The 14,786-nt window shown below is 37.2% G+C and overlaps 1 protein-coding gene across 14 annotated transcripts in view; it reads left to right on the top strand.

Annotated features, from left to right (window-relative positions):
* Positions 1-14,786, top strand: part of NEK1 (NIMA related kinase 1) — a 204,086-nt gene that overhangs the window by 65,717 nt on the left and 123,583 nt on the right. For all 14 annotated transcript variants that reach the window (XM_033215660.1, XM_033215672.1, XM_033215659.1 and 11 more), the window contains one exon: positions 12,748-12,850. In XM_033215660.1, coding sequence (XP_033071551.1) covers positions 12,748-12,850 — 103 coding nt within the window. The remainder of the gene's footprint in view (positions 1-12,747; positions 12,851-14,786) is intronic.

The following is a 14,786-nucleotide window of genomic DNA, read 5'->3' as shown; positions in this document are numbered from 1 at the left end:
TGAGTTGGCTATTCTGGTTCTTTCGTCTTTCCACGTAAGCTTTAGAATCAGTTTGTCCATATCTACAGGCTAGCATCCTGGGATTTTGAATTGGGATTGTGTTGAATCTGTAGATCAACTTGGGAAGAACTGACATCTTGACAATATTCAGTCTTCCAGTACTTCCTATTAGACCTGAAATATCTCCATTTATTTAGTTCTTTGATATATTTTATCAGAATTTTGTAGTTTTCTTCATATCCGTGCAAATTTTTTTCGATTTGTGACCTATATATTACATGTTGGGGAGTGCTAATGAAAGTGATAATGTGTTTTTAATTTCAAATTCTACTTGCTCATTGATTATATATAGGAAAACAATTGACTTTTGTTTATTAACCTTCCATCCTGCAACTTTGCTATAATCACTTTTTCTGGGAGGGTTATTTTTGGTGTTTCTTTTGAATTTTCTACATAGACAATCACGTTATCTGCAAACAAAGACAGTTATATTTCTTCCTTCCCAGTCTGTATACCTTGTGTTTTCTTTCCGTATTACATTAGCTAGAACTTCCAATATGATGTTGAAGAGTGGTGTTGAGAAAGGATATCTTTGTCTTATTCCTGATGTTAGCCAGAAAGCTTCAAGTTACCATTAAATATGTTATCTGTAGGTTTTCTGTAGATGTTCTTTATGAAACTGTGGAAGTTCCTCTTTAAGTTTTCTGAGATTTTTTTGAAGTCAGAAATGGGTGCTGGATTTTGTCAAATGCTTTTATTTTTATTTTTATTTTTTTTTTGCATGTATAGATATGATCATGTGATTTTTCTTCTTTAGCTTATTAATGTGATGGATGAATGTCATCCATTGATTAATTAATCCATTAATTGATTTTCAGATGTTGTGCCAGCTGTATTTTCTTATATTTTGCTATAAGAATAAAAATGCCCTTTTCTTTCATAGCTGGCAATCACTTACAAGGAAATGATTTAATTACTATGTGTATAATTTTCTTGTGATCTCTTTCTTAATAATACTCATTGTGTTAGATTTACATACACACTGTAATCTTTCCACTGACGTGGAGCAACAACTTACACTACTCCAAATTTTAGCTATTGTCAGTGTTTGCTTTACTGAAAGACATTTAATCTTTTTTTCCTTCCTCTCATTCTCAAATTCTTTTTTAATACTCTTTCTTTTGCTGAATTCAAGAATTTTCATGTATTTCTGTTTTTAAAATACCAGCAGCTAACTACCTTATTATTGTCCTTTCATACAGTGTTCTCAGTCAACTGTTCATACCTCCTTTTTCTCTCCTTTTTGCTCAGTAAAGAAAACCTGAAGAAAAATCACACGAGGCTTTTCTTTTTCTTGTTTTTCTGCTTGCTAAGTGATGTAGGTTAGTTTTAGAAAAATTGGAACGTAAAGGAAGAGGGTGTTAGGAAACAGGAAAGAAAATAATTCCAAATCCCTACAGAGACAGTCACTGGTGAAGACTTTGGTTAATTTTTTTGCATACTTTTTTCCTTTTCTTTTTCCCGAGTTCATGGAAATCAAATCACACATACAAATTTGTATCTTTTTAAATTTAGTGTTCTTACCATACATATTTCCCATGTTAAAAATTGTTTTCAGTTTTTTTAATATCTGCATAAAATTCCAGTGCCTGAATGTGCTATGATTTATCTAACAAATCCCCTAGTATAACAAGTTGTTTGTAATCCTTCACCTTTTTGAACATTTTTCTGCCACGTTTTATTCTTCATTTTTTATTATTTCTGTGAAATAGAATCTTACAGAGCAACTCGGGAGGCTGAGGCAGGAGCATCACTTGAACCTGGGAGGCGAAGGTGGCATTGAGCTGAGATCACGCCACTGCACTCCAGCCTGGGTGACGGAGTGAGACTCTCTCTTAAACAAACAAAAAAAGACCAGCGTAGTGGCTCAGGCCTGTCATCTCCTTTAGTCAGGGTTCTCCAAAGACATAGAACCAGGCCGGGCATGGTGGCTCAGGTCTGTAATCCTAGCACTCTGGGAGGCCAAGGCAGGTAGATCACTTGAGGTCAGGAGTTTGAGACCAAGCTGACCAACATGGTGAAACCCCCTCTCTCTTAGAAATACAAAAACTAACCAGGTGTGGTGGCACATCTGTAATCCCAGCTACCTGGGAGACTGAGGCAGGAGAATCGCTTGAACCCAGGAGGCAGAGGTTGCAGTGAGCCGACATCGCGCCATTGCACTCCAGCCTGGGCAACAAGAGCAAAACTCTGTCTCAAAAAAAAAAATGGGCGGCTGGCAAGATGGCTGAATATAACAGCTCCCGTCTGTAGTTCCTAGCAAGATTGACACAGAAGGTGGGTGATTCCTGCATTTCTAACTGGGGTGTGCTGTTCATCTCATTGGGACTGGTTGGGCAGTGGGCGCAGCCCAAGGGTGGCAAGCTGAAGCAGGGTGGGGTGTCACCTCATCCGGGAAGTGCAGGGGGTCAGAGAACTCCCTTTCCTAGCCAAGGGAAGCGATTAGGGACTATACCATGAACTCCGGCCCAGATACTGTGCTTTTCCCACAGTCTTCACAACTTGCAGGCCAGGAGATTCCCTCCGGTGCCTATGCCACTGGGGCCCTGGGTTTCCAGCATGAAACTGGGCTGCCATTTGGGCAGACACCGAGGTAGCCACAGGAGTTTTTTTTCGTACCTCAGTGGCACTGGGAACACCAGTGACACAGAACTGTTCACTCCCCTAGAAAGGGGACTGAAGCCAGGGGACCAAGTGGTCTGGCGCGGCGGGTTCCACCCCCACGGAGCCCAGCAAGCTCAGATCCACTGGCTTGAAATTCTGGCTGCCAGCACAGCAGTCTGAGCTCAACCTGGGATGCTGGAGCTTGGTGCGGGGAGGGGCTTCCGCCTTTGCTGAGGCTTGAGTAGGCGGTTTTACCCTCACAGTGTAAACAAAGCCACTGGGAAGTTCGAACTGGGAGGAGCCCACTGCAGCTCACCGAGGCTACTGTGGCCAGACTACCTCTCTAGATTCCCTACTCTCTGGGCAGGGCATCTTTGAAAAAAAGGCAGTAGCCCGAGCCAGGGACTTACAGATAAAACCCCCACCTTCCTGGGACAGAGCTCCTGGGGGAAGGGGCTGTTGTGGGCACAGCTTCAGCAGACTTAAACATCCCTGCCTGGCAGCTCCAAAGAAAGCAGCAGATCTCCCAGCACAGCGTTCAAGCTCTGATAAGGGACAGTTGGCCTCCTCTGTGGGTCCCTGACCCCTGTGTATCCTGACTGGGAAACACCTCATACAGGAGAGTTCTGGCTGGCATGTGGCAGTTGCCCTTCTGGGACAAAGCTTCCAGAGGAAGGAACAGGTAGCAAACTTTGCTGTTCTTCAGCCTCTGCAGGTGATACCCAGGTGAACAAGGTCTGGAGTGGACCTCCAGCAAATTCCAGCAGACCTGCAGCAGAGGGCCCTATTAGGAGGAAAACTAACAGAAAGGAATAGCATCAAAAAGGACATCCACTCAGAGACCCCATCCGAAGGTCACCGACTTCAGAGACTAAAGGTGGATAAATCCACAAAGATGGGGAAAAACCAGCACAAAAAGACTGAAAATTCCAAAAAACGGAACGCCTCTTCTCCTCCAAAGGATCACAACTGCCTGCCAGCAAGGGAACAAAACTGGACAGAGAATGAGTTTGATGAATTGACAGAAGTAGGCTTCAGAAGGTGGGTAATAACAAACTCCTTCAAGCTAAAGGAGCACGTTCTAACCCAATGCAAGGAAGCTAAGAACCTTGAAGAAAGGTTAGACAAATTGCTAACTAGAATGACCAGTTTAGAGAAGAACATAAATGACCTGATGAAGCTGAAAAGCAGCACGAGAACTTCGTGAAGCATATACAAGTATCTGTCGCCGAATTAAGCAGAAGAAAGGATATCAGAGATTGAAGATCAACTCAATGAAATAAAGCGAGAAGACAAGATTAGAGAAAAAAGAGTGAAAAGATATGAACAAAGCCTCCGAGAAACATGGGACTATGTGAAAAGATCAAATCTACATTTAATTGGTGTATCTGAAAGTGACGGGGAGAATGAAACCAACTTGGAAAACACTGTCCATTATATGCTCCAGGAGAACTTCCCCAACCTAGCAAGACAGGCCAACATTCAAATTCGGGAAATATAGAGAACACCAGAAAGATACTCTTGAGAAGAGCAACCCCAAGACACATAATCGTCAGATGCACCAAAGTTGAAATGAAGGAAAAAATGTTAAAAGCAGCCAGAGAGAACGTCAGGTTACCGATAAAGGGAAGCCCATCAGACTAACAGTGGATCTATCTGCAGAAACCCTACAAGCCAGAAGAGAGTGGGGGCCAATATTCATTCAACATTCTTAAAGAAAAGAATTTTCAACCCAGAATTTCATGTCCAGCCAAACTAAACTTCATAAGCAAAGGAGAAATAAAAAAATTCTTAGAAAATGCTGAGAGATCTTGTCACCACCAGGCCTGCCTTACAAGAGCTTGTGAAGGAAGCACTAAACATGGAAAGGAACAGCCAGTACCATCCACGGCAAAAGCATGTCAAAGTGTAAAGACCATCAACACTATGAAGAAACTGCATCAACTAATGGGCAAAATAACCAGCTAGCATCATAATGGCAGGATCGAATTTACACATAACGGTATTAACCTTAAATGTAAATGGGCTAAATACCCCAGTTAAAAGACACAGACTGGCAAATTGGATAGAGTCAAGACCCATGAGTGTGCTGTATTCCCATCTCACATGCAAAGATACACATAGGCTCAAAATAAAGGGATGTAGGAATATTTACCGAGCAAATGGAAAGCAAAAAAAAAAAAAAAAAAGCAGGGGTTGCAATCCTAGTCTCTGATAAAACAGACTTTAAACCAACAAAGATCAAAAGAGACAAGGGCATTACATAATGGTAAAGGGATCAATGCAACAAGAAGAGCTAACTATCCTAAATATATATGTACCCAGTACAGGAGCACCCAGATTCATAAAGCAAGTTCTTAGTGACCTACAAAGAGACATAGACTCCCACACAATAATAGTGGGAGACTTTAACACCCCACTATCAATATTAGATCAATGAGACAGAAAATTAACAAGGATATCCAGGACTTGAACTCAGCTGTGGACCAAGCAGACCTAATAGACATCTACAGAACTCTGCACCCCAAATCAACAATATACATTCTTCTCAGCACCACATAGCACTTATTCTAAAATTGACCTCATAATTGTAAGTAAAACACTCCTCCACAAATACAAAAGAATGGAAATCATAACAAAGAGTCTCTCAGACTACAGTGCAATCAAATTAGAACTCAGGATTAAGAAACTCACTCAGAATAGCACAACTACATGGAAACTGAACAACCTGATCCTGAATGACTACTGGGTAAATAACGAAATGAAGACAGAAATAAAGATACTCTTTGAAACCAATGAGAACAAAGACATAGTGTACCAGAATCTCTGGGACACATTTAAAGCAGTGTGTAAAGGGAAATTTATAGCACTAAATGCCCACAGGAGAAAGTGGGAAAGATCCAAAATCAAAATCAACACTCTACACAATTAGAAGAACTAGAGAAGCAAACAAATTCAAAAGCTAGCAGAAGACAAGAAATAACTAAGATCAGAGCAGAACTGGAGGAGATAGAGACACGAAAAACCTTTCAAAAAATCAGTGAATCCAGGAGCTGGTTTTTTGAAAAGATCAACAAAACAGACCTCTAGCCAGACCAATAAGAAAAGAGAGAAGAATCAAATAGATGCAATAAAAAATGATAAAGGGGATATCACCATTGATCCCATAGAAATACAAACTACCATCAGAGAATATTATAAACACCTCTACACAAATAAACTAGAAAATCTAGAAGAAATGGACAAATTCCTGGACATATACACCATCCCAAGGCTAAACCAGGAAGAAGTTGAATCCCTGAATAGACCAATAACAAGTTCTGAAATTAATAGCCTGCCAACCGAAAAAGAAGTACATGACCAGATGGATTCACAGCCAAATTCCACCAGAGGTACAAAGAGGAGCTGGTACCATTCCTTCTGAAACTATTCCAAACAATAGAGAAAGAGAGAATCCTCCCTAACTCATTTTATGAAGCCAGCATCATGCCGATACCAAAACCTGATAGAGACACAACAAAAAAAGAAAATTTTAGGCTAATGTCCCTAATGAACATCAATGCGAAAATCCTCAATAAAATACTGGCAAACCGAATCCAGCAGCACATCCAAAAGCTTTTGCACCAGGATCAAGTCAGCTTCATCCCTGAGAGGCAAGCCTGGTTCAACATAACGCAAATCAGTAAACGTAATCTGTCACATAAACAGAACCAATGACAAAAACCATATGATTATCTCAATAGGTAATAGGTCTTTGACAAAATTTAACAGCCCTTCTTGCTAAAAATTACCAATAAACTAGGCATTGATGGAACGAACATATCTCAAAATAATAAGAGCTATTTATGACAAACCCACAGCCAATATCATACTGAATGGGCAAAAACTGGAAGCATTCCCTCTGAAAACCAGCACAAGACAAGGATACCCTCTCTCACCACTCCTATTCAACATAGTATTGGAAGTTCTGGCCAGGGCAATCAGGGAAGAGATAGAAATAAAGGGTATTCCAATAGGAAAAGAGGGAGTCAAATTGTCTCTGTTTGCAGATAACATGATTGTATATATAGAAAACCCCATCGTCTCAGCCCAAAATCTCATTAAGCTGATAAGCAACTTCAGCAAAGTCTCAGGATAAAAAATCAATGTGCAAAAATCACAAGCATCCCTATACACCAATAGCAAACAAACAGAAAAATCATGAGTGAACTCCCGTTCACAATTGCTACAAAGAGAATAAAATACCTAGGAATACAACTTACAAGGGATGTGGTGGACCTCTTCAAGGAGACCTACAAACTACTGCTCAAGGAAATAAGAGAGAACACAAACAAGTGGGAAAACATTCCATGCTCATGGATAGGAAGAATCAGTATCGTGAAAATGACCATACTGCCTAAGGTAATTTATGGATTCATTGCCATCCCCATCAAGCTACCATTAGACTTTCTTCACAGAATTAGAAAAAACTACTTTAAATTTCCTGTGGAACCAAAAAAGAGCCCTCATTGCCAAGACAATCCTAAGCAAAAAAAAAAAAAAAAAAAAAAAAAAAAACTGGAGGCATCACACTACCTGACTTCAAACTATACACAAGGCTACAGTGACCAAAACAGCCTGGTACTGGTACCAAAACAGATATATAGACCAATGGAACAGAACAGAGGCCTTAGAAATAATGCCACACATCTACAATCATCTGCTCTTCGACAAACCTGACAAAGACAAGCAATGGGGAAAGGATTCCCTATTTAATAAATGGTGTTGGGGAAACTGGCTAGCCATATGCAGAAAGGTGAGACTGGAATTCCTCCTTACACCTTATACAAAAATTAACTCAAGATGGATTAAAGACTTAAACATAAGACCTAAAACCCTAAAAACCCTAGAAGATAACCTAGGCAATACCATTCAGGACATAGGGTGGTCAAAGACTTTATGACTAAAACACCAAAAGCAATGGCAACAAAAGCCAAGATAGACATATGGGATCTAATTAAACGAAAGAGCTTCTACACAGCAAAAGAAACTATCATCAGAGTGAACAGGCAACATACAGAATGGTAGAAAATTTTTGCAACCTATTTATCTGACAAAGGGCTAATATCCAGAATCTACAAAAAACTTAAATTTACAAGTAAAAAGCAACCCCATCAAAAAGTGGGCAAAGGGTGTGAACAGACACTTCTCAAAAGAAGATATTTATGCAGTCAACAAACATATGAAAAAAAGCTCATCATCACTTGTCATTAAAGAAATGCAAATCAAAACCACAATGAGATACCATCTCATTCCAGTTAAAAAGTTAGGAAAGAATAGATGCTAGAGAGGATGTAGAGAAATAGGAACGCTTTTGCACTGTTGGTGGAAGTGTAAATTAGTTCATCCATTGTAGAAGACAGTGTGGTGATGCCTCAAGGATCTAGAACTAGAAATACCATTTGACCCAGCAATCCCATTACTGGGTATATACCCAAAAGGATTATAAATCGTTCTGCTATAAAGACACATGCACACATAGGTTTATTGCATCACTGTTCACAATAGCAAAGACTTAGAACCAGCCCGAATGGCCATCAAGATAGACTTGATTTAAAAAAAAAAAAAAAAAAATGGCACGTATACACCGTGGAATGCTATGGAGCCATCAAAAAGAATGAGTCCATATCCTTTTCAGGGACATGGTAACCATCATTCTCAGCAAACTAACACAAGAACGGAAAACTAGACACCACCACATGTTCTCACTCGTAAGTGGGAGATGAACAATGAGAACACATGGACACAGGGAGGGGAACATCACACACGGGCCTGTCAGGGGGTCGGGGCCTAGGGGATGGGTAGCATTAGGAGAAACACCTAATGTAGATGACGGGTTGGTGGGTGCAGCAAACCACCATGGCGTGTGTATACCTATGTAACAAACCTGCATGTTTTGCACATGTACCCCAGAACTTAATAAGTATAATAAAACAGAATCTGGGAATTAGCCCTCATAAAAGAAATCATGGTTAAAGGAGCAAACTTGGAAGAATTGACTGACTTGTCATGTAAAAGAGGAATTAGACACGGTGGAAATATAAAGACACATTTCAGTCAGATATGAGGACTGTTCAAAGGTTGGATGACTGTGGGATTTAATGTATATCTTCAAACTGTAAGTATTAACCAGAGGTTTAAATGACTGTGCCTCATGGGGTATTTAGATGGGAATATGGGAATACTTTATTCAGTGAAAACTTGGACTAGTTAATACCAAAGGTCCCTTCCAATCTGAATGATTCTTTTGTCTTGTACTGTTTAGTGGTCACTGGCACTATAGAACATTTTCTCTGCACACTCAAAATTTCTGGTTATTATAATTTGTATGTCATTTTCATTCTTGATTCTTTCCTTTCCTTGATTCAAACTGAATCAACAAACTGAAATCTGATGTAAGATTCTTTCAGATTCTCTTTTCTTCATAATCACCCATATTTGCCTGTTTGTTCTTTATGGTATTATTTTTTATTCCTCTTCCTTTCTTATCAGTAACTCTGACCAGTCTGACTTTGCTTATATCCAATTTCTTAATAACATACCTCTTCTGTTAGGCTTTTCAATATTAGAAACTCAAGCCATGTATGGTTCAAATGGCTGAAGCTACTTTTTAATAAATTACAGAGTGCCACCTAACATTTGTGTTTTTCTGGAGCTTTTACTTTTCCCAAGTCCTCTTGTCTGTATTGCTTCATTTAATTTGCATAAAACTAACAACAATTTTGTTCCATTACATAGACGTTATGCCCCATAAGAGGAAGTTAAATGAATAAACCCTTCTACATCATTTTTTCATCTTAGTAATCCTATACAACCCCATCTCTTCTTCCCAATACCATATTACTCGTTTTTATTTCTCAGATTATCTGTTACCTAGAGTTCTACTTATTTTTATGTTATCTTCAACTTTATCTTTGAGAAGTTTTAAATTTTCTTTATCGGTAAAGAATTTGAACCATGGATGTGAGGCATGCAGTTCCTAGCCAAATCTTGTTGATTATTCATGCATTTACAATAAGAAAAGAAAAAAGAACTTGCTCCCTTTTCCTCCCCTTCTCTTGTCAGGGTTAAAAAAAAAAAAAAGGAAAATTTGTCTTAGGATAATTATTTCTTGATAAAAGAACACTATACTTCTGTTATCTCATTGTTTGATGCCCCTTATCCTCTTACATTATTCTTTTTAGTCCATTTTAATGTCTTTGTGTTTTACTATAAAATTCCTAATTTCTTACTATATTTTCATTTATATTATCATCCTCTTATCCTTAATCCAGGTCAGTGTTTTACTGATTTTAAGTGGTGTAATTCTGGAACTCAAAAGAAGTAGCCTAATTTTTGTAAAACAGAGCATGCTCACATGAATTCTTAATAGTGTTTAATGAAGAAAATTACTATCAAGAAGTAAACTGACTGTTTTCTCTTAATCCTCATGATCCCAGCACAAACATAGTTTATGCCCATAGTTTAGTACAGTTGTATTACTTTAGGAAGGACTAAGCACATGAGTTGTGAGCTATTTTTGCTGTATATGTAGTAGTAAACAGTAATACATATGGAAAATAAGAACACAGATTTTATAGGTTTTTAAACAGTGTAAGGAGTGATAAAATTGATTAATTTTGTCCTTTAATCTATGAATATGTATTATGCTGATTTTCATATGTTGAACCAACCTTGCCTCCCCGGAACTGTTTTATTCATCTTTATATCTTTTGACAGATATAATGTGACAAATAGTTTGACACTCGATATTTGTTTAATAAATGAGAGGAAAAAATAATTAGTGTTAAACAAAATCACTGCAGTTATTAAGTTTGTGTTTGAAAGCAGCCAGTAATGTAAACCTGCTTATTTAAGCCAGTGTAGGAAGCAATTGTTCAATGAAGCAAAATTTATAAATCATGTGAACACATAGAGCAAGTAGTGTTATATATGCATAAATGGTGTGAAAATCTAAAAATCAAAGCTGTTATAGATATGACCAGGTTCTCAGTAAATAATTCTGTGCAACCACTGTTTAACCTATGCCAATTGTAAATTCAGGCAGTCACTGGACACAGAAAGCGTCTTAAGATGGGAAGTCAAACGTGGTTTACTTCCGTAAAAGTTAGAGAAGAAAGTTGATAGAGTCAGGATGCACAGCAGAGAGATCAACTGTCTTGTTTGCTTGCAGATGGTGATGTATAGGTCCCCCCAAAAGAGCCTTATCTGTAACCATAGAGTTTCAGATGACATGTTTGAGCATCATACCTGAAGGCTTATCTGCCTTCCTCAGGCCTAGCCTTACATAGATGGGATGTAGCAAAACAATACAGCCTTGCCTTGATAATATGCAGGAAATAAGTTTCATTCCAACCAGATATATCTTATTAATCTTATGTCGGAGCATTACACCTGAAGTTTTATCTGCCTCCTCAGGCCCAGCCTTACATAGATGGGGATGTGGCAGAACAGGGTACAGTCCTACTTTGATATATACAGTAAATAAGTTGCATTCTGACCAGATATACCTTATTAATCTCATATCAGAGCATCACATTTGAAAGTTTATCTGCCTTGCTCAGGCTGAGCATTATATAAATGGGGCTATAGCAAAGCAGGATATAGCCTTACATTGATATATGCAGGAGATAAATTGCATTCAGAATAGATAAGTGTTATTAATCTCAGAATTTTCCAGTGGCTGACGGGACTGCTAGGGGACAGCACAGGTGCACTACAGAGGCATGAACAAATTTCTCATTCATTGTGTTCAGCCTACTCAAGCTAACATGGCATTGGTGAAGTGGATTTCTGGATTTAGTGATGTGAAACTAGATTAAGATTTAGCTACCCAAACATATCTGAGAGCAATAGTATCTGGCCTTTAAACCAGCTATAGAGATTATATAATTCTAGAAAATTCCCATGATGGAAATTTCATAAGAATCTTTTTTAAGTACTACATGAGATAAATGAACCTTAGATCACTGTCATTCATAGTTATATGATGGAATAGATTTTTAGGTTTTACAGCTTAGTTTCATATTTCAAATATTTTTGTTTCAGTTAGTAATCATTGCCAAAGAATGTAAAAGAAGCAATTATTTGGTATATGAAAATCAGAAATGCTCAAATCTTAGTATGAGACTGAGATTTATTTCATGTAATTTTCAGGACATAATTTAGTTATGGTCCCAAAGAAAGCCCATATAGGAAGTTTCTGTGCCTTACTAGTCAAAATACAAGTAGAAACACAGCCAACAACTTGCTCATCTTTCTTCCTTACCTCCAAAATTAACTGCAATTGATGCCATGTTATGAGTTCTCTGATAACTGGGGCTGGGTTTTATTTATCTTTGTATCTTCCATACTTAGCATAGTAACTAACACAATGTTTAGTAGATGCTTAATCAGTGTTTGTTATTGATACTTTTTATTTATAGTCTAAGATCAGCATGTTTACATTCTTTCATAATTGTCAGAAAGACACAAAAGTAAAATTGGAAAAGGTTAAAACAAATAACTCTGTTTTTAATCTTTTCCCTAATCTATCCATTTTACTTTTTATAGTTGTGATATTTAGGGAATTCAAACATAGCTTTTTACTGTATTTTTGAAAATTCACACTTAAGTAAAGCTTTTGTTCTTTTTAATTTTTTAAATTGCTGCTGTACTGCTTTATTTGACTTCGCTACTAAGATTCTTATTATATTGGATACAGAGTTCTGAAATAAACTTGGAAACTTCTCAGATTCTTCCATAATTAAGTGTATCTAAAATAATTGTATATGTTTAAATAAGTAGAATAGATCAAATAAATATAAAAGAAACCATCTTGTGAAGACTTACAGTAGAATTATAGATTTTACTTGTATTTAAAATAATAAAGAATGTGATTTAAGTAGTAAATGTCAATATATATATAGTGATTTCTTCATTACAGAGAAAGTGTTTCATCAGCCTTCATATTCTGAAATAAAAAAAATTAGGATAAATGTAATTTTTAACTTTTTAGAATATTTTATGTTCAAGGTGGCTGACTTTGTGATTTGTTCAAATTAGGCAAAAAGGGCAGCTAGCTGTAGAAAGAGCTAAACAAGTAGAAGAGTTCCTGCAGCGAAAACGGGAAGCTATGCAGAATAAAGCTCGAGCCGAAGGACATATGGTATGAATTTTGTTTGTTTGTTTCTGAGATTTTGAATGTATTAGTATTCCAAGTGAAGGTCTGGAATAAGGTAAGTGTAAGTAAAAACAATGACAATCTAACAATCTAGGCATAATAAGAGGCAGTAAAGATACTCAGAAGTCATTTGCAGAGTATAAAATTGGGATATCTTAACTCATTTACCTTCTCTTCTGCTATCTCTTATACCAGGGGTGGAATTCTGTTGTTGCTTTGCTTAATTGGGAGTAAGTTCATACCTGTATCCTTCCTTTAAAAGAGTATAATTGGGTATAGCAACCCAGATATTTATATTAAAGAAATAAGTTCTTAGATTGCTGCATGTTTTTTTTTTCTCCCCCAATATGCTTTTGGTTTTACATACTTTTAAGTGGCAAAGAATTTTAGAAGAAAAATGGGAAACAAGTATTTGGGTAAGTATATATGTAAACTATGCATTTGCTCAAAAGCAATTTAGAAGTAGAATTATAGTAAAGTCTCCGGTTATGCCATTTAACTAAATTAAGTCATGTATCCAAGAAAATATTAAGCTTTTGGAAAATCATTTCAATCATTAAAACTTTTTTTTCTCTTTGGTATTTAACAGGATTTGAGATAGTTAAAACTCTTGATAGTTTGATTTGTAGAGGTGCACAAATGCCTTTTGACATTTTGTCTATAGAACAACTGATGATTATGTCTGTCAGCTCAGCAACCCATGAAGCATCACACTTATATAGGAAATAGGTTAATTAGATGGTAATATATTTTAATTAGACTTGTTACATATCTGTTGTAAGTTCATAAGTGATATCTTTGTGAGTTAATGTAGTTCAGTATAGTATGTCTTTTCTTTGAAACAATGTCATAGAAACATAGTTAAATTTGTAAATAGTTACCCTTTATATTGTTAACACAGATACTTCAATTTGTTTTTCTACATCCGGAATTAATCTGTATTTGTATCTTTCCGTTAGATAGTAGATGAGAACCTCCAGCCTTTTCCTTTGCTCATATCTCCCATGTCAATAGCAGCTGGAATTTTGGTTACAGATTTTTTACTTAAAATATTTTTAAAAGAATTGGTAGGCTTGCTGAAATTTACTAATTTCTTTTCTCAACATCATTCCTTATATCTTACTATTCCCCCTTCAATTTATTTTTTTTCATGCTGGAGAATCTGGTAATTTTTTTTGGAGAGGAACTTCCCAAGATTTGTTGGAAAATGCTCTTATTTTGTCCTCATGCTTGAATGATCATTTGTAATGGTGGTCTGCTGGTAAATTTGATTAGCATTTGTTTGTCTGAAAAAATATTTTGCTTTTGTTTTTAACAAATATTTTGGCTGGATATTGTATTATAGGCTGAAATTTTTTACCTCTGGCTTGCCCTATTTCTGACAAGAACTATGCATTCATTCTTATCTTTTTCCTTGGTATGTAATGTATCTTTTTTCTCTACTTTAAAATTTTTCTATCACTAGAATCAATTTGATTATGATGTGGTTTGTGTGTGTGTGTGTGTTTTTTTTTTTTTTGAGACAGAGTCTTACTCTGTCACCCAGGCTGGAGTGCAGTGGCGAGATCTTGGGTCAGTGCAGTGTCCGCCTCCCTGCCTCAAGCGATTCTCATGCCTCAGCCTCCCAAGTAGCTGAGATCACAGGTGTGTACCACCACACCCATGTAAGTTTTGTATTTTTTTAGTAAAGATGGGGTTTCACTGTGTTGGCCATGCTGGTCTTGAACTCCAGACCTCAGGTGATCCATCTGCCTTGGCCTCCGAAAGTGCTGTGATTACAGACATGAGCCACTGCACCCTGCTTGTGTAGTTATCTTTGTGTTTATTTTGGATAGGGGTTCATTGAGCTTCTCAGATCTGTGGGTTTATGATTTTCATCAAATCTGGAAATTTTTCTTCCTTCCTTCCTTCCTTCCTTCCT

The sequence above is a fragment of the Trachypithecus francoisi genome, unplaced genomic scaffold (genome assembly GCF_009764315.1).
Source record: "Trachypithecus francoisi isolate TF-2019V2 unplaced genomic scaffold, Tfra_2.0 Lachesis_group1, whole genome shotgun sequence".
NCBI classification, from domain to species: Eukaryota; Metazoa; Chordata; class Mammalia; order Primates; family Cercopithecidae; genus Trachypithecus; species Trachypithecus francoisi.
The sequence above is the reverse complement of the archived record's forward strand: the minus strand, read 5'-3'. Positions and strand labels throughout refer to the sequence as shown.